This window comes from Procambarus clarkii, chromosome 1, assembly GCF_040958095.1.
Source record: "Procambarus clarkii isolate CNS0578487 chromosome 1, FALCON_Pclarkii_2.0, whole genome shotgun sequence".
Lineage (NCBI taxonomy): Eukaryota > Metazoa > Arthropoda > Malacostraca > Decapoda > Cambaridae > Procambarus > Procambarus clarkii.
This window is the reverse complement of record NC_091150.1, coordinates 47,432,486-47,447,226: the sequence shown is the minus strand read 5'-3', so window position 1 is coordinate 47,447,226 and position 14,741 is coordinate 47,432,486. Positions and strand designations below refer to the sequence as shown.

The 14,741-nt window shown below is 49.7% G+C and overlaps 1 protein-coding gene across 1 annotated transcript in view; it reads right to left on the bottom strand.

Moving 5' to 3' along the window:
• Positions 1 to 14,741, bottom strand: part of LOC123773024 (uncharacterized) — a 204,794-nt gene that overhangs the window by 74,609 nt on the left and 115,444 nt on the right. Inside the window, exons 2-3 of the mRNA XM_045766555.2 lie at positions 7,527 to 7,739; positions 2,675 to 2,813 (exon numbers count right to left, since the gene is read on the bottom strand). Of these exons, the coding sequence (XP_045622511.2) occupies positions 2,675 to 2,813; positions 7,527 to 7,739 (352 nt within the window). The remainder of the gene's footprint in view (positions 1 to 2,674; positions 2,814 to 7,526; positions 7,740 to 14,741) is intronic.

The window sequence follows — 14,741 nt, the reverse complement described above, 5'->3', positions numbered from 1 at the left end:
TGAGGTACCACAACAAGTGAGGTACCACAACAAGTGAGGAACCACAACAAGTGAGGTACCACAACAAGTGAGGAACCACAACAAGTGAGGAACCACAACAAGTGAGGTACCACAACAAGTGAGGTACCACAACAAGTGAGGAACCACAACAAGTGAGGTACCACAACAAGTGAGGAACCACAACAAGTGAGGACCACAACAAGTGAGGTACCACAACAAGTGAGGTACCACAACAAGTGAGGTACCACAACAAGTGAGGAACCACAACAAGTGAGGAACCACAACAAGTGAGGTACCACAACAAGTGAGGTACCACAACAAGTGAGGAACAACAACAAGTGAGGTACCACAACAAGTGAGGTACCACAACAAGTGAGGTACCACAACAAGTGAGGTACCACAACAAGTGAGGAACCACAACAAGTGAGGTACCACAACAAGTGAGGTACCACAACAAGTGAGGTACCACAACAAGTGAGGTACCACAACAAGTGAGGTACCACAACAAGTGAGGTACCACAACAAGTGAGGTACCACAACAAGTGAGGAACCACAACAAGTGAGGTACCACAACAAGTGAGGAACCACAACAAGTGAGGTACCACAACAAGTGAGGAACCACAACAAGTGAGGTACCACAACAAGTGAGGTACCACAACAAGTGAGGTACCACAACAAGTGAGGTACCACAACAAGCAAGGTACCCCAGCAAGCGAGGTACCACAGCAAGGTCTGGTAGCTGAGCGGACAGCGCGCAGGACTCATAATTCTGTAGCCCCAGTTCGGTTCCCGTACCAGGCAGAAACAAACGGGCAAAGTTTCTTTCACTCTGCCTAGCAGGGTGAAAGAAACCTAGCTAGTTACGTAGAAAGTTATCTAGCAGTAAACAGGTACCTGGGTGTTAGTCAGCTGTTACGGAGCTCCTTTCTGTGTATTCACCTAGTTGTACTTGCGGGGGTTGAGCTCTGCTCTTTCGGCCCGCCTCTCAACTGTCAATCAACTGTTACTAACTAATACTACTACTATTTTTTTTTTTTCACATCACACACACCCACACACACACACCAGGAAGCAGCCCGTGACAGCTGACTAACTCCTAGGTACCTATTTACTGCTAGGTAACAGGGGCATAGAGTGAAAGAAACTCTGCCCAATATTTCTCGCTGGCGCTCGGGATCGAACCCGAGACCACAGGATCACAAGTCCAGCGTGCTGTCCGCTTGGCCGGCCGGCCCCCGTGTGTGTGTGTGTTTGTGTGGAATAAAATAGTTTGTAGTTAGTAACAGTGAATACGGGGGCCGAAAGAGCAGAGCTCAATCCCCCCCCCCCCCCCCCCGGCAAGCACAACTAGGTGAATACACACCCAGGCAGCCCGTAACAGCTGTGTGACTCCCAGGTACCTAGATACTGCTAGTATCTAGCAGTATCGGTTGTAGTAGCTAGGTGAACAGTCGCATCAGGGTGAAGGAAATTCTGCCCATTTGTTTCCGCCTCCACCGGGGATTGAACTCGGAACCTTAAGACTACGAATCCGAAGCGCTGTCCACTCAGCTGTCAGGCCCCTCGGCTGTCAGGATAAAGGTCCACATTGACTATTTTTTGTTACAGTAAACTATATTCTCACACTTCATTTTGTTAAAGGAAAATGAAGGTTATATGCCATGCTGAGCCCATAATTTGGGTTATTTTTCTGTTCATGTTATGATGTTGATCCATTAGAAAAAGTGGGAGCATTTATCATGTAGATTTTTCACCCAAAAATTGAGAGTTTGAGGAAGGTTGAGAAATTGTGCAGCCGGAGCCTTAACTCTCTCAAGTGAACAAACTGTCAAACAAGGGATTAACACGCAATCATAACATTCAGAACATTTTCACTCTTCCTCGAGAATGTTCACAATGAACAGATAAATTATACATTTATTTTATTTCTTGAACATTAATTAATAATAAAGAATTTATTTTGATTAGTATATTACGTCTTGACTACCAAGTTAAAAGATTTAATTCATCCTGGCTGTTATTTTCTTATATATTACGTGTGAGAGTTTGCGACTAAATAGAAGGAGAGGAGAGGAGAGGAGGGTGATGGAGCAGTATACACTGAGGTGCTGGCAGGTGAAGATTATGGGCTCACCATAGCCCGTGCTACATGGACACTTCGTCCTGAGTAGCTAAATCTTTAACAACAACAAACAACAGGTGAAGATGTACTCCATACATCACGTGACGGCAGTACTCGTCACTCTTGGCGGTCACTACACCACAAACACCACTCCGACTTAATATTCTAAATTAAACAATACAAATATACGTTAAAATAGTTAATTAATTCGATGGTGTGATGGAGCAATGGCGCCTACGCCTAGCACATGCGCAGACCGAACTCTGTCTAACCTGGCACGTGACCTGACCCTGCGCAGGCGCAGATGTAACCGTGCGCAGGCGCAGATGTAACCGTGCGCAGGCGCAGACAATACCAAATAGAAGCAAAGATATGTAAACTTATGACCTATTCTATCTGTACTAATATGTGCCCATATGGTAATAATATCTATGAACTACTGTACCCATAACAATAACATTGTAGCATATAATGGGTGCGCCCCATATACAGGATGGAGTATGCCTACTACCACCACATATACCGTGTACACTATACATGCTCAGGACTGACCTTAATGTCGAGATGTGCGATGGATTGAGAGTGGAGGAAGGCCAGGCCACGGAGGACCTGCTTCAGGAGACCTCTCACCTCACACTCGGGCAGGGACACCGCCTCGTCCAGGAGACGCTGCAGGTCCCCTCCACCAGCGCTGCCAAAAAAAAAAAAGATTTATCACTTAGTAACGTGTCGTCAGGGCCCCGGCGGTACATGAGGGACACACCTCAAGTGCGAGGCGATATTACCACACACACACACACACACACACACACACACACACACAAAGACAGACAGACAGACAGACAGACACAGACAGGCACAGACAGACAAAGACAGGCACAGCAGCTGTGCGACGACCCTGCCGGCGGGGTACTGTCAACTCCGTCCTCATCAAAGACCAAAGTCCATTCCATGCACCCGCCAAACCCCATACTGTTTATGAATGAAAAACGGTTTACACACGACTCACAACTGATGACGTTCGAACACTTCCGGATCAAGTGCTTCACTGACGAATTTTGTTCGAACCACACCACTATAACTGCTTCACCCACGAACAACAAATGCATATAATCGCCAACAGAATCTATTAAACACCTAACCTAACCTATGCCTATATATCCACAATATGCTAATATATTATAATATTAATTTATATTTGAGAAAAATTCTGGTTTGAATGAAAAGCATGTTAAAATTGCTGAATGCGTCTGTGGGGTCGACCGCTGGATGGAATGGACTTGAGTCTAGGACGGGTTGTCGCACCGGTTCCAGAGGTCAGGACCCATGACCTCGGAATGACAGAAGGTAACTGAGTCAACGTCACGGAGAGAGGTCACACAACCCCCCCCCCTCATGACACCAGTTACCACGTATGTGGTCACCATACCAAGTACCTCATGTCATACACCGTGTATGATGACCTGCTGACCACATCATACACCACACATCCCATACATCATCACATATCACACACTTTACATTATACACCACATATCACACACCATACATTATACACCACATATCACACACCTTACATTATACACCACATATCACACACCTTACATTATACACCACATATCACACACCTTACATTATACACCAAATATCCCACACCATACATTATACATCACATATCACACACCTTACATTATACACCAAATATCCCACACCATACATTATACATCACATATCACACACCTTACATTATACACCAAATATCCCACACCATACATTATACATCACATATCACACACCTTACATTATACACCAAATATCCCACACCATACATTATACACCACATATCACTCGCCATACATCATACATGGGGGTGTCTTCCTGTTGCTTCCCATGCTGCTGGGTGTTCTCCTGTTGCTCCCCATACTGCAGGGTGTCTCCTGTTGCTCCCCATACTGCAGGGTGTCTCCTGTTGCTCCCCATACTGCTGGGTGTCTCCTGTTGCTCCCCATACTGCAGGGTGGTCTCCTGTTGCTCCCCATACTGCTGGGTGTCTCCTGTTGCTCCCCCATACTGCAGGGTGTCTCCTGTTGCTCCCCATACTGCTGGGTGTCTCCTGTTGCCCCCCATACTGCAGGGTCCCTCCTGTTGCTCCCCATACTGCAGGGTCCCTCCTGTTGCTCCCCATACTGCTGGGTGTCTCCTGTTGCTCCCATACTGCAGGGTGTCTCCTGTTGCTCCCCATACTTGTGGGTGTCTCCTGTTGCTCCTCATACTGCACTTGTCTCCTGTTGCTCCCCATACTGCACTTGTCTCCTGTTGCTCCCCATACTGCTGGTGTCTCCTGTTGCTCCCCATACTGCACTTGTCTCCTGTTGCTCCCCATACTGCTGGGTGTCTCCGTTTGCTCCCATACTGCAGGGTGTCTCCTGTTGCTCCCCATACTTGTGGGTGTCTCCTGTTGCTCCTCATACTGCACTTGTCTCCTGTTGCTCCCATAATGCACTGTCTCCTGTTGCTCCCCATACTGCTGGGTGTCTCCTGTTGCTCCCCATACTGCTGGGTGTCTCCTGTTGCTCCCCATACTGCACTTGTCTCCTGTTGCTCCCCCATACTGCTGGGTGTCTCCTGTTGCTCCCCATACTGCTGGGTGTCTCTGTTGCTCCCCATACTGCAGGGTCCCTCCTGTTGCTCCCCATACTGCCACTTGTCTCCTGTTGCTCCCCATACGGCTGGGTGTCTCCTGTTGCTCCCCATACTGCTGGGTGTCTCCTGTTGCTCCCCATACTGCAGGGTCACTCCTGTTGCTCCCCATACTGCACTTGTCTCCTGTTGCTCCCCATACTGCACTTGTCTCCTGTTGCTCCCCATACTGCTGGTGTCTCCTGTTGCTCCCCATACTGCTGGTGTCTCCTGTTGCTCCCCATACTGCAGGGTCCCTCTGTTGCTCCCCATACTGCTGGGTGTCTCCTGTTTGCTCCCCATACTGCACTTGTCTCCTGTTGCCCCCCATACTGCAGGGTCCCTCCTGTTGCCCCCCATACTGCTGGGTGTCTCCTGTTGCCCCCCCATACTGCAGGGTCCCTCCTGTTGCTCCCATACTGCAGGGTCCCTCCTGTTTGCTCCCATACTGCAGGGTCCCTCCTGTTGCTCCCCATACTGCAGGGTGGTCCTCCTGTTGCTCCCCATACTGCAGGGTGTCTCCTGTTGCTCCCCATACTGCAGGGTCCCTCCTGTTGCTCCCCATACTGCAGGGTCCCTCCCTGTTTGCTCCCCATACTGCAGGGTGTCTCCTGTTGCTCCCCATACTGCAGGGTCCCTCCTGTTGCTCCCCATACTGCAGGGTGTCTCCTGTTGCTCCCATACTGCAGGGTGTCTCCTGTTGCTCCCCATACTGCACTTGTCTCCTGTTGCTCCCCATACTGCACTTGTCTCCTGTTGCTCCCCATACTGCTGGGTGTCTCCTGTTGCTCCCCCATACTGCTGGGTGTCTCCTGTTGCTCCCCATACTGCAGGGTCCCTCCTGTTGCTCCCCATACTGCACTTGTCTCCTGTTGCTCCCCATACTGCTGGGTGTCTCCTGTTGCTCCCCATACTGCTGGGTGTCTCTGTTGCTCCCCATACTGCTGGGTGTCTCCTGTTGCTCCCCATACTGCTGGGTGTCTCCTGTTGCTCCCCATACTGCACTTGTCTCCTGTTGCTCCCCATACTGCACTTGTCTCCTGTTGCTCCCATACTGCACTTGTCTCCTGTTGCATCCCATACTGCTGGGTGTCTCCTGTTGCTCCCCATACTGCTGGGTGTCTCCTGTTGCTCCCCATACTGCAGGGTCCCTCCTGTTGCTCCCCATACTGCACTTGTCTCCTGTTGCTCCCCATACTGCTGGGTGTCTCCTGTTGCTCCCCATACTGCTGGTGTCTCCTGTTGCTCCCCATACTGCAGGGTCCTCCTGTTGCTCCCCATACTGCACTTGTCTCCTGTTGCTCCCCATACTGCTGGTGTCTCCTGTTGCTCCCCATACTGCTGGGTGTCTCCTGTTGCTCCCCATACTGCAGGGTCCTCCTGTTGCTCCCCATACTGCTGGGTGTCTCCTGTTGCTCCCCATACTGCACTTGTCTCCTGTTGCTCCCCATACTGCTGGGTGTCTCCTGTTGCTCCCCATACTGCTGGGTGTCTCCTGTTGCTCCCCATACTGCATGGTGTCCTCCTGTTGCTCCCCATACTGCAGGGTGTCCTCCTGTTGCTCCCCATACTGCATGGGTCCCTCCTGTTGCTCCCCATACTGCATGGGTGTCTCCTGTTGCTCCCCATACTGACTGGGTGTCTCCTGTTGCTCCCCATACTGCAGGGTGTCCTCCTGTTGCTCCCCATACTGCAGGGTGTCTCCTGTTGCTCCCCATACTGCATGGGTGTCTCCTGTTGCTCCCCATACTGCAGGGTGTCCTCCTGTTGCTCCCCATACTGCTGGGTGTCTCCTGTTGCTCCCATACTGCAGGGTGTCTCCTGTTGCTCCCATACTGCTGGGTGTCTCCTGTTGCTCCCCATACTGCATGGGTGTCTCCTGTTGCTCCCCATACTGCTGGGTGTCTCCTGTTGCTCCCCATACTGCAGGTGTCCTCCTGTTGCTCCCCATACTGCAGGGTGTCTCCTGTTGCTCCCCATACTGCATGGTGTCTCCTGTTGCTCCCCATACTGCTGGGTGTCTCCTGTTGCTCCCCATACTGCAGGGTCTCCTGTTGCTCCCCATACTGCATGGGTGTCTCCTGTTGCTCCCCATACTGCAGGGTGTCTCCTGTTGCTCCCCATACTGCTGGGTGTCTCCTGTTGCTCCCCATACTGCTGGGTGTCTCCTGTTGCTCCCCATACTGCAGGGTGTCTCCTGTTGCTCCCCATACTGCAGGGTGTCTTCTGTTGCTCCCCGTACTGCTGGGTGTCTCCTGTTGTTCCCCATACTGCTGGGTGTCTCCTGTTGCTCCCCATACTGCTGGGTGTCTCCTGTTGCCCCCCATACTGCAGGGTCCCTCCTGTTGCTCCCCATGACAGGAGACACTGAGGTATGGAGCCTCCAGCTGGAGGGATTGCAGAGGTCAAGGCTCCAGCTGTGTGGCTCCGGTTACACCACATACATTATGGACACTCCCCCCCCCTCCTCAGCTTTGCTTGATTTATATTCTCTTTCTACAGTAGCAAGCATAAATCTTTACAGGTTATTGTTGCAGAGTGGTCGCCAAAGTTATCAATGCAGGGAAATTTATAGCATCCCCCACACCCGTCTTACCTAAAAGTAACTCCAGCAGCATACCTAAAATGTAAGAATATGTAAATAGTGAGAAAGTTGGCCACAAGTGTGTCCTCGGGAGACACCAAGATACTGAAGCATGAGGAAGAGAGTTAAGGTGGTACTTACAACTCCAAGAGAATGATGTACTCGGTGCGCGTTTCATAGACGTGGTGAAGGCTCACAATATGAGGGTCACGCCTGCCCAGCACCAGCACCGCCACCTCGTGCCTCGCCTCGTCCTCCAGGGACACATTCCGACGCCGCCGACGCACATACTTGGCGGCGAAGACCTGGCCGGTGGCGCGGTGTCGGGCGCGCCGCACGGCCCCGAATTTTCCCCTGAGGACGGAAGACTTGCGTTAGTACCCACATATGGTGGCCTGGTATACCTTAGTCTACCCGACACTATTACGCCGCTACACACTGCCTCGCTAACATCCTGATGAGTGTCTGCCATATTTAGTTTACCAGCATATTAAAATTCATAAATACATCTCCCTACCAACAATCAGGCTCTTACCAGGACACTGTGAGCCTGGACCTTGTACTAAGCATACTCTCCATCAGCACCTCACCGACTACGGCCGCCACTGCTCCAAGCACCCAATGTTCTTCACTCTGCTGGACCAACTGTCATGTAGATCTGTGTCTGCCTAGGCTATTACTCGTTCTATAATCATTTTTATATCATGTGATTTGTTTTTAAATTGATTTCACATATTTATGAGAAAACGTAAGTTTATTCTGAGGTGGTAAGTGAGCGTGGCGTGGCCGCCGGTGGAACATTACTGGCAGACACTGACTACGTCCTGAGGCTTGGTCAGGAAGAAGGCATCTTGGACCAGGGACATCACCCAAGAAGCACAGGAGACCAGTGTTTCTCGGGTGATGTATCCGCACACCCAATTGGTCACCAGGCGCGGCCAAGCCTTGTCATAGCCAATAGCAAGGGCTGGCTGTGGAGGTCCCTTCACACCCGACACCAACTTGGTTTATCGGAAAGTGTCCCAGACCTCTCGCACGCACTCTACGCCTCTCACCACTTTCACTCTCAGCCCCACACTCTGATTTTCTGTCTTTTTAACAGCAAGATACGGTCTCTTCACACCACAAACTTTACAGTTTGGCCAATGAGGCTTGCAGGAAAGAAAACACTGATTATGACTTTGGACTATCTAATGTACTTAATAGAAACATACATATTAACAAATTAAATAAATTACTTCAGGTTTAAGAACTAAGAAATGTCCAGAGACCTGAAAAATGCAGTATTAAAAGCTATGACAACTTTTGTAATAATAGGTATTTGTATGGTCAGCACAGTAGCTAGAAATAGCCTAAGCTACTCTATCCCTTTGAGATGTATTTCTTTCTTGTCTCAATGAACATACTTGAACTTGAACACAGTAACCGGACCAGGCAATGTGATGTTGTCATTGCGCGTATTCGCCTTGGCTATAGGCACATCTGGCAGGTTAGTGAGGCTGAGCCACTACCAGAATATTCAGATTGTAAACTCTGTGACAAACCTTTAACGCATTCACTAGAACACTATATTGTTGAATGTGAAACTGTAAAAGATTTTAGAGCTCCTGGCCTCTTGTACCACCAACTGTGTGGTTCATTGAAACTGGTGTACTGGACGACATCCTAACAATTTATCCTAAATTTCCTTGTCTATTTTAAAGAATGAAGAACAATTTTATTTATATTATTTTTAAGTTGCATCTCTTATGAAGCCATCCCTGCCCTTGTGTGGATGAACCCATCCCTGCCCTTGTGTGGATGAACCCATCCCTGCCCTTGTGTGGATGAACCCATCCCTGCCCTTGTGTGGATGAACCCATCCCTTCCCTTGTGTGGATGAAGCCATCCCTGCCCTTGTGTGGATGAACCCATCCCTGCCCTTGTGTGGATGAACCCATCCCTGCCCTTGTGTGGATGAACCCATCCCTGCCCTTGTGTGGATGAACCCATCCCTGCCCTTGTGTGGATGAACCCATCCCTTCCCTTGTGTGGATGAAGCCATCCCTGCCCTTGTGTGGATGAACCCATCCCTGCCCTTGTGTGGATGAACCCATCCCTGCCCTTGTGTGGATGAACCCATCCCTGCCCTTGTGTGGATGAACCCATCCCTGCCCTTGTGTGGATGAACCCATCCCTGCCCTTGTGTGGATGAACCCATCCCTGCCCTTGTGTGGATGAACCCATCCCTGCCCTTGTGTGGATGAACCCATCCCTGCCCTTGTGTGGATGAACCCATCCCTGCCCTTGTGTGGATGAAGCCATCCCTGCCCTTGTGTGGCAGTGCACAATAGAAAGTTGTATTTACATATCCATACATTAAAACAATGATTGTAACCATGATATATATGTGCTTGAGCCTACAGTTTAGACCTATTGTCTTGTGTATGACCCTCTGTCCTGTGTGACAGTGAATACCAACATTATCCTCACTTTAATAAGACTTAATTGAAATTCTCAGATTAGGCAAAATTGTAATAAAATTTTGTCAATAAAGATGTTAATAATAATAAGTGACACAGTCTCTTCACACCACTGGGGAGCCGGTCGGCCAAGCGGACAGCACGATGGACTTGTGATCCTGTGGTCCTGGGTTCGATCCCAGGCGCCGGCGAGAAACAATGGGCAGAGTTTCTTTCACCCTATGCCCGTGTTACCTAGCAGTAAAATAAGTACCTGGGTCTTAGTCAGCTGTCACGGGCTGCTTCCTGGGGGTGAAAGCCTGGTCGAGGACCGAGCCGCGGGGACACTAAAGCCCCGAAATCATCTTAAGATAAGATAACCACAAACACTAACAATGAGGAGGTCATTTATAAACGTTAACTATAGCTTATAAAACGACAATATATATTCCGGAAGGTAAGCAAATTCATTTCAATAGAGAGTAGCGGAGGGCATGAGGGCCAGACGACGCTGGTGTTGTAATATTGGTCACCAATTGTCCTGTTAACTCTGTGGAACGATTTACTTACTAAATAGATCAAACAAATCAAAATAATGAACTACAATGCTTGAATCGTTGAAAATAGAGATTCTCTCTTGTTCATTCACTGAATTATGAGTGGCCAGCGACTTGTAAACCCACTCATTCATTACCGGGACGTGAGTAATGATGAGGATGCACCCCTGCAACACTCACTGACGCCCTCTTCACACTCACTTTATGAGATGGACTTGATATTGAGTGATTCAGTGTGTCAACATTCTCACTGAATAAGTCAATGTGAAGTCCACCCCATTTCACGTCCTCACTGTTCAGTATTCAATGTAAGTTACTAAATTGCCTAACCGATGCGCTTACTCCTTACAACCGGTTATTGGACACTTAGATCTGACTCCACCTTTTTCATCATGGCGGTACACACGACGTGTTTTATTGACTTGTATATCAGCTCAAGGAGCGGGCTTGTAGTAATGCTGTTTTATTTACCTCTATATACTTACAGAGGATCTGATTACAGTGATTTCATAGTAGCATTTAGTTCTTATGAAGCCATTTATCACTATTTCATTATGTCAGAACACTAGCAGTTCCCGGCCACGCGTTGCTGTGGCTCAGCAACACATGTGCGTTGCTGAGCCACAGTAACCTTCCATGTCTCCCAGTCCTCCCCACCATTCTCCCCTCACCCGTCTCCTTGGCCTCCCAACCATTCCCCACTCCCCCGTCCCCTTGTCCTCCTCATCATTCCCCACTTCACCATCCCCTTTTCCTTCCCACCATGCCCCACTCCCCTGTCCCCTCGTCCTCCCCACCATTACCCCCTCCTTGTCCCCTCGTCCTCCCCCACCATTACCCCCTCCTTGTCCCCTCGTCCTCCCCACCATCTCTCACTTCCGTCCCTCGTCATCCCCACCATTCCCCACTCCCTCGTCCGATGCCTTCCCAAATTGTCTGATGTTTCCCATCAGAAAATTGGGAACATCAAGTGATCTGATGTTCCCATTACTGATATATAAGAAAAACAGTTAAAAAATTAAATGAAAATATGAAAAATAAAAAATAAACTATACTCACGAAATGAACGGTATGGTAAACAACACAGCTCAACACAATTCCAACACAATTCAAACAAAATAATTAAATCAAAAGGAAAATAAATCAAAATCTATAAAAATTCAATTCATCACCGCAGTCAGAAAAATTGAAATGGAATTGTAACATATTTAGTACGGCATGTGTGTTGCTCTTACATGCAACAGATGGCGCTGTTTGTTGAGAAAAGCAGTTTTACCTGTCACAGGTGTGGCATCTATACTTATACTTACGAAATGAACGGTATGGTAAACAACACAGCTCAATTCCAACACAATGTCACACAAAATAATTCAATAAAAAATAAAATAAATCGAAATCTATGAAAATCAAATTTATCAATGCAATCGGAACCATTGAAATGGAATTCATGACATTTAGTATAGCGTGAATGTTTATGTGCAACAGATGGCGCTGTTTTTCAAAAACACATGTTTTTACCTGTCACAGGGGTGGCATCTATATAGTAGGTATATAAAAAGACGCGCCTATTCAAATACAACGTTGTGTCTAAAATTTCAAAGCATTCGGTAAAGAACTTTCAGAGATTACAGCGTGTGTTGCTCTTACATCAAACAGATGGCGCTGTTTTTCAAAAAAGCATGTTTTTTTCCTGTCACAGGTGAGGCATGTATATAGGAGATATATTAAAGGACGCGCCTATTCGAATGCAACGTTGTGTCAAAATTTCAAAGCAATCGGTAAAGAGGTTTCGAAGATTTCCCTCACATGTAAAACACAGTTTTTCAGAAATAGCATGTTTTTTTACCATCACAGACGTGACATCTATATAGTATGTATATAAAAACCTGGCCGGATGCGAATGGAACATTGTGTGAAAATTTCAAAGCAATCGGTGAAGAACTTTCGGAGATTAGCGATTTTGAACAAACGAACATTTCCATTTTTATTTATATAGATTGATATAGGAAGTTACTTATTAATGCAACGAGCTTCGATATAAAACACATAAATAGTAGAGAATAAGAAATAATAGTGAGTTTTAGCACTTTGGTATTTAGCAGCAGGAAGAGGATATATGGTAGCGGACACTCGTGAGGTCACAAGGAAATAGGACTTTATATTACTGAACATGGGGGAAGGTTACTCACATTGGTCCTTCAAGATGGCACCGATAATCATCCCACAAACCGTGTTTTCACGCGACTTTCTTAATATTGTGTTCCTTAAACTTACTTCCAGACATATTGTCCTGTTTTCTGTTTTGGGTCCTCTGGTAGGGCAATTTAGTACGACAGTTTCTTGACGTTGGGAGACCTTAGGGGGTTCTCGAGGCCTCCAGAGGCGTGCTAGGCTCTACGACACCTCCTCCAGCACTGTGATCGCCTCAGGGTAACCTGACGACGGCCTCTTGCTTCATGGCTGCTGCTACTGCTGCTGTGTTTATTCCGTGCCTCACACGATTTCCAAACACACCAATGCATTTCCTTCTGGTGCTTTTCTTCTTGTTCTGCTTATTCCCGTGGTTCTCTCCTGTGTTTGTGCTGTAATATTGCCAGCTCTCCGATGTGACGTGTGTGGAGCAGCTTGTCTTAGACTCCTGCATGCACCGGCGGTCTTGAGTCCCGTGGTTGACACTTCGTACAGTGTCTGGATAACACTGTTCACGTGCCCACCATAACGGCTCCACAATACCATACCTTATGTTCTTCTCATTTTGTTCAGTGTTCAAAATTTGTTCTTTTTGTTCACCTCACATATTAGTGTTCAAAGTTGACTTCTTACATTGTTCTGAACTTTCAATTAATCTGGATAACACAAGTGTCAAATTTATTGCAAATTTTAAGCCATCAGTTAGGCGGTTAGGCGTTATCTATTTATGTTTATTTAATCAAATAAACATAAACTGTATTCGTAAATGGTTATACATTTAAAACTGGGATTAGTTTGTATCAAATTACGGTACATTAATTACAAGGAACATCACAGCAGCAGATGAGCGCCTAAACATTATCTGGATTATTTGGGTTTATATGTTATCCAGTTCAGGCAATCAAAAAGTTTATTCATAAATGGTATTACATTTGTAAGTGGGAAAGTGTACGTAAAAAGTAGAGTGCATTAATAACATAAGAGTATGACAGTAACAGAATAGTAAGTAGACATTCTCACTATCAGGTCCCCCTGCTGTCACCCGGGGGGTCCCCCCTGCTCTCACCCGGGGGTCCCCCCTGCTGTCACCCGAGGGTCCCCCTGCTGTCACCCGAGGGTCCCCCTGCTGTCACCCGGGGGTCCCCCCTGCTGTCACCCGAGGGTCCCCCCTGCTATCACCCGGGGGTCCCCCTGCTGTCACCCGAGGGTCCCCCCTGCTGTCACCCGGGGTCCCCCCTGCTGTCACCCGGGGGTCCCCCCTGCTGTCACCCGGGGGTCCCCCTGCTGTCACCCGAGGGTCCCCCCTGCTGTCACCCGGGGGTCCCCCCTGCTGTCACCCGGGGGTCCCCCCTGCTGTCACCCGAGGGTCCCCCTGCTGTCACCCGGGGGTCCCCCCTGCTATCACCCGGGGGTCCCCCTGCTGTCACCCGAGGGTCCCCCCTGCTGTCACCCGGGGGTCCCCCTGCTCTCACCCGGGGGTCCCCCTGCTGTCACCCGGGGGTCCCCCCTGCTGTCACCCGGGGGTCCCCCCTGCTGTCACCCGAGGGTCCCCCCTGCTGTCACCCGGGGGTCCCCCCTGCTGTCACCCGAGGGTCCCCCCTGCTGTCACCCGGGGGTCCCCCTGCTCTCACCCGGGGGTCCCCTGCTCTCACCCGGGCCCCCCCTGCTCTCACCCGGGGGTACCACTGCTCTCACCCGGGGGTACCCCTGCTCTCACCCGGGGGTCCCCCCTGCTGTCACCCGGGGGTCCCCCTGCTGTCACCCGGGGGTCCCCCCTGCTGTCACCCGAGGGTCCCCCCTGCTGTCACCCGGGGGTCCCCCCTGCTGTCACCCGGGGGTCCCCCCTGCTGTCACCCGAGGGTCCCCCCTGCTGTCACCCGGGGGTCCCCCTGCTGTCACCCGGGGGTCCCCCCTGCTCTCACCCGGGGGTACCCCTGCTCTCACCCGGGGGTCCCCCCTGCTGTCACCCGGGGGTACCCCTGCTGTCACCCGAGGGTCCCCCCTGCTCTCACCCGGGGGTCCCCCCTGCTCTCACCCGGGGGTCCCCCCTGCTCTCACCCGGGGGTCCCCCCTGCTCTCACCCGGGGGTCACCCCTGCTCTCACCCGGGGGTCCCCCCTGCTGTCACCCGGGGGTCCCCCTCCTCTCACCCGGGGGTCCCCCCTGCTC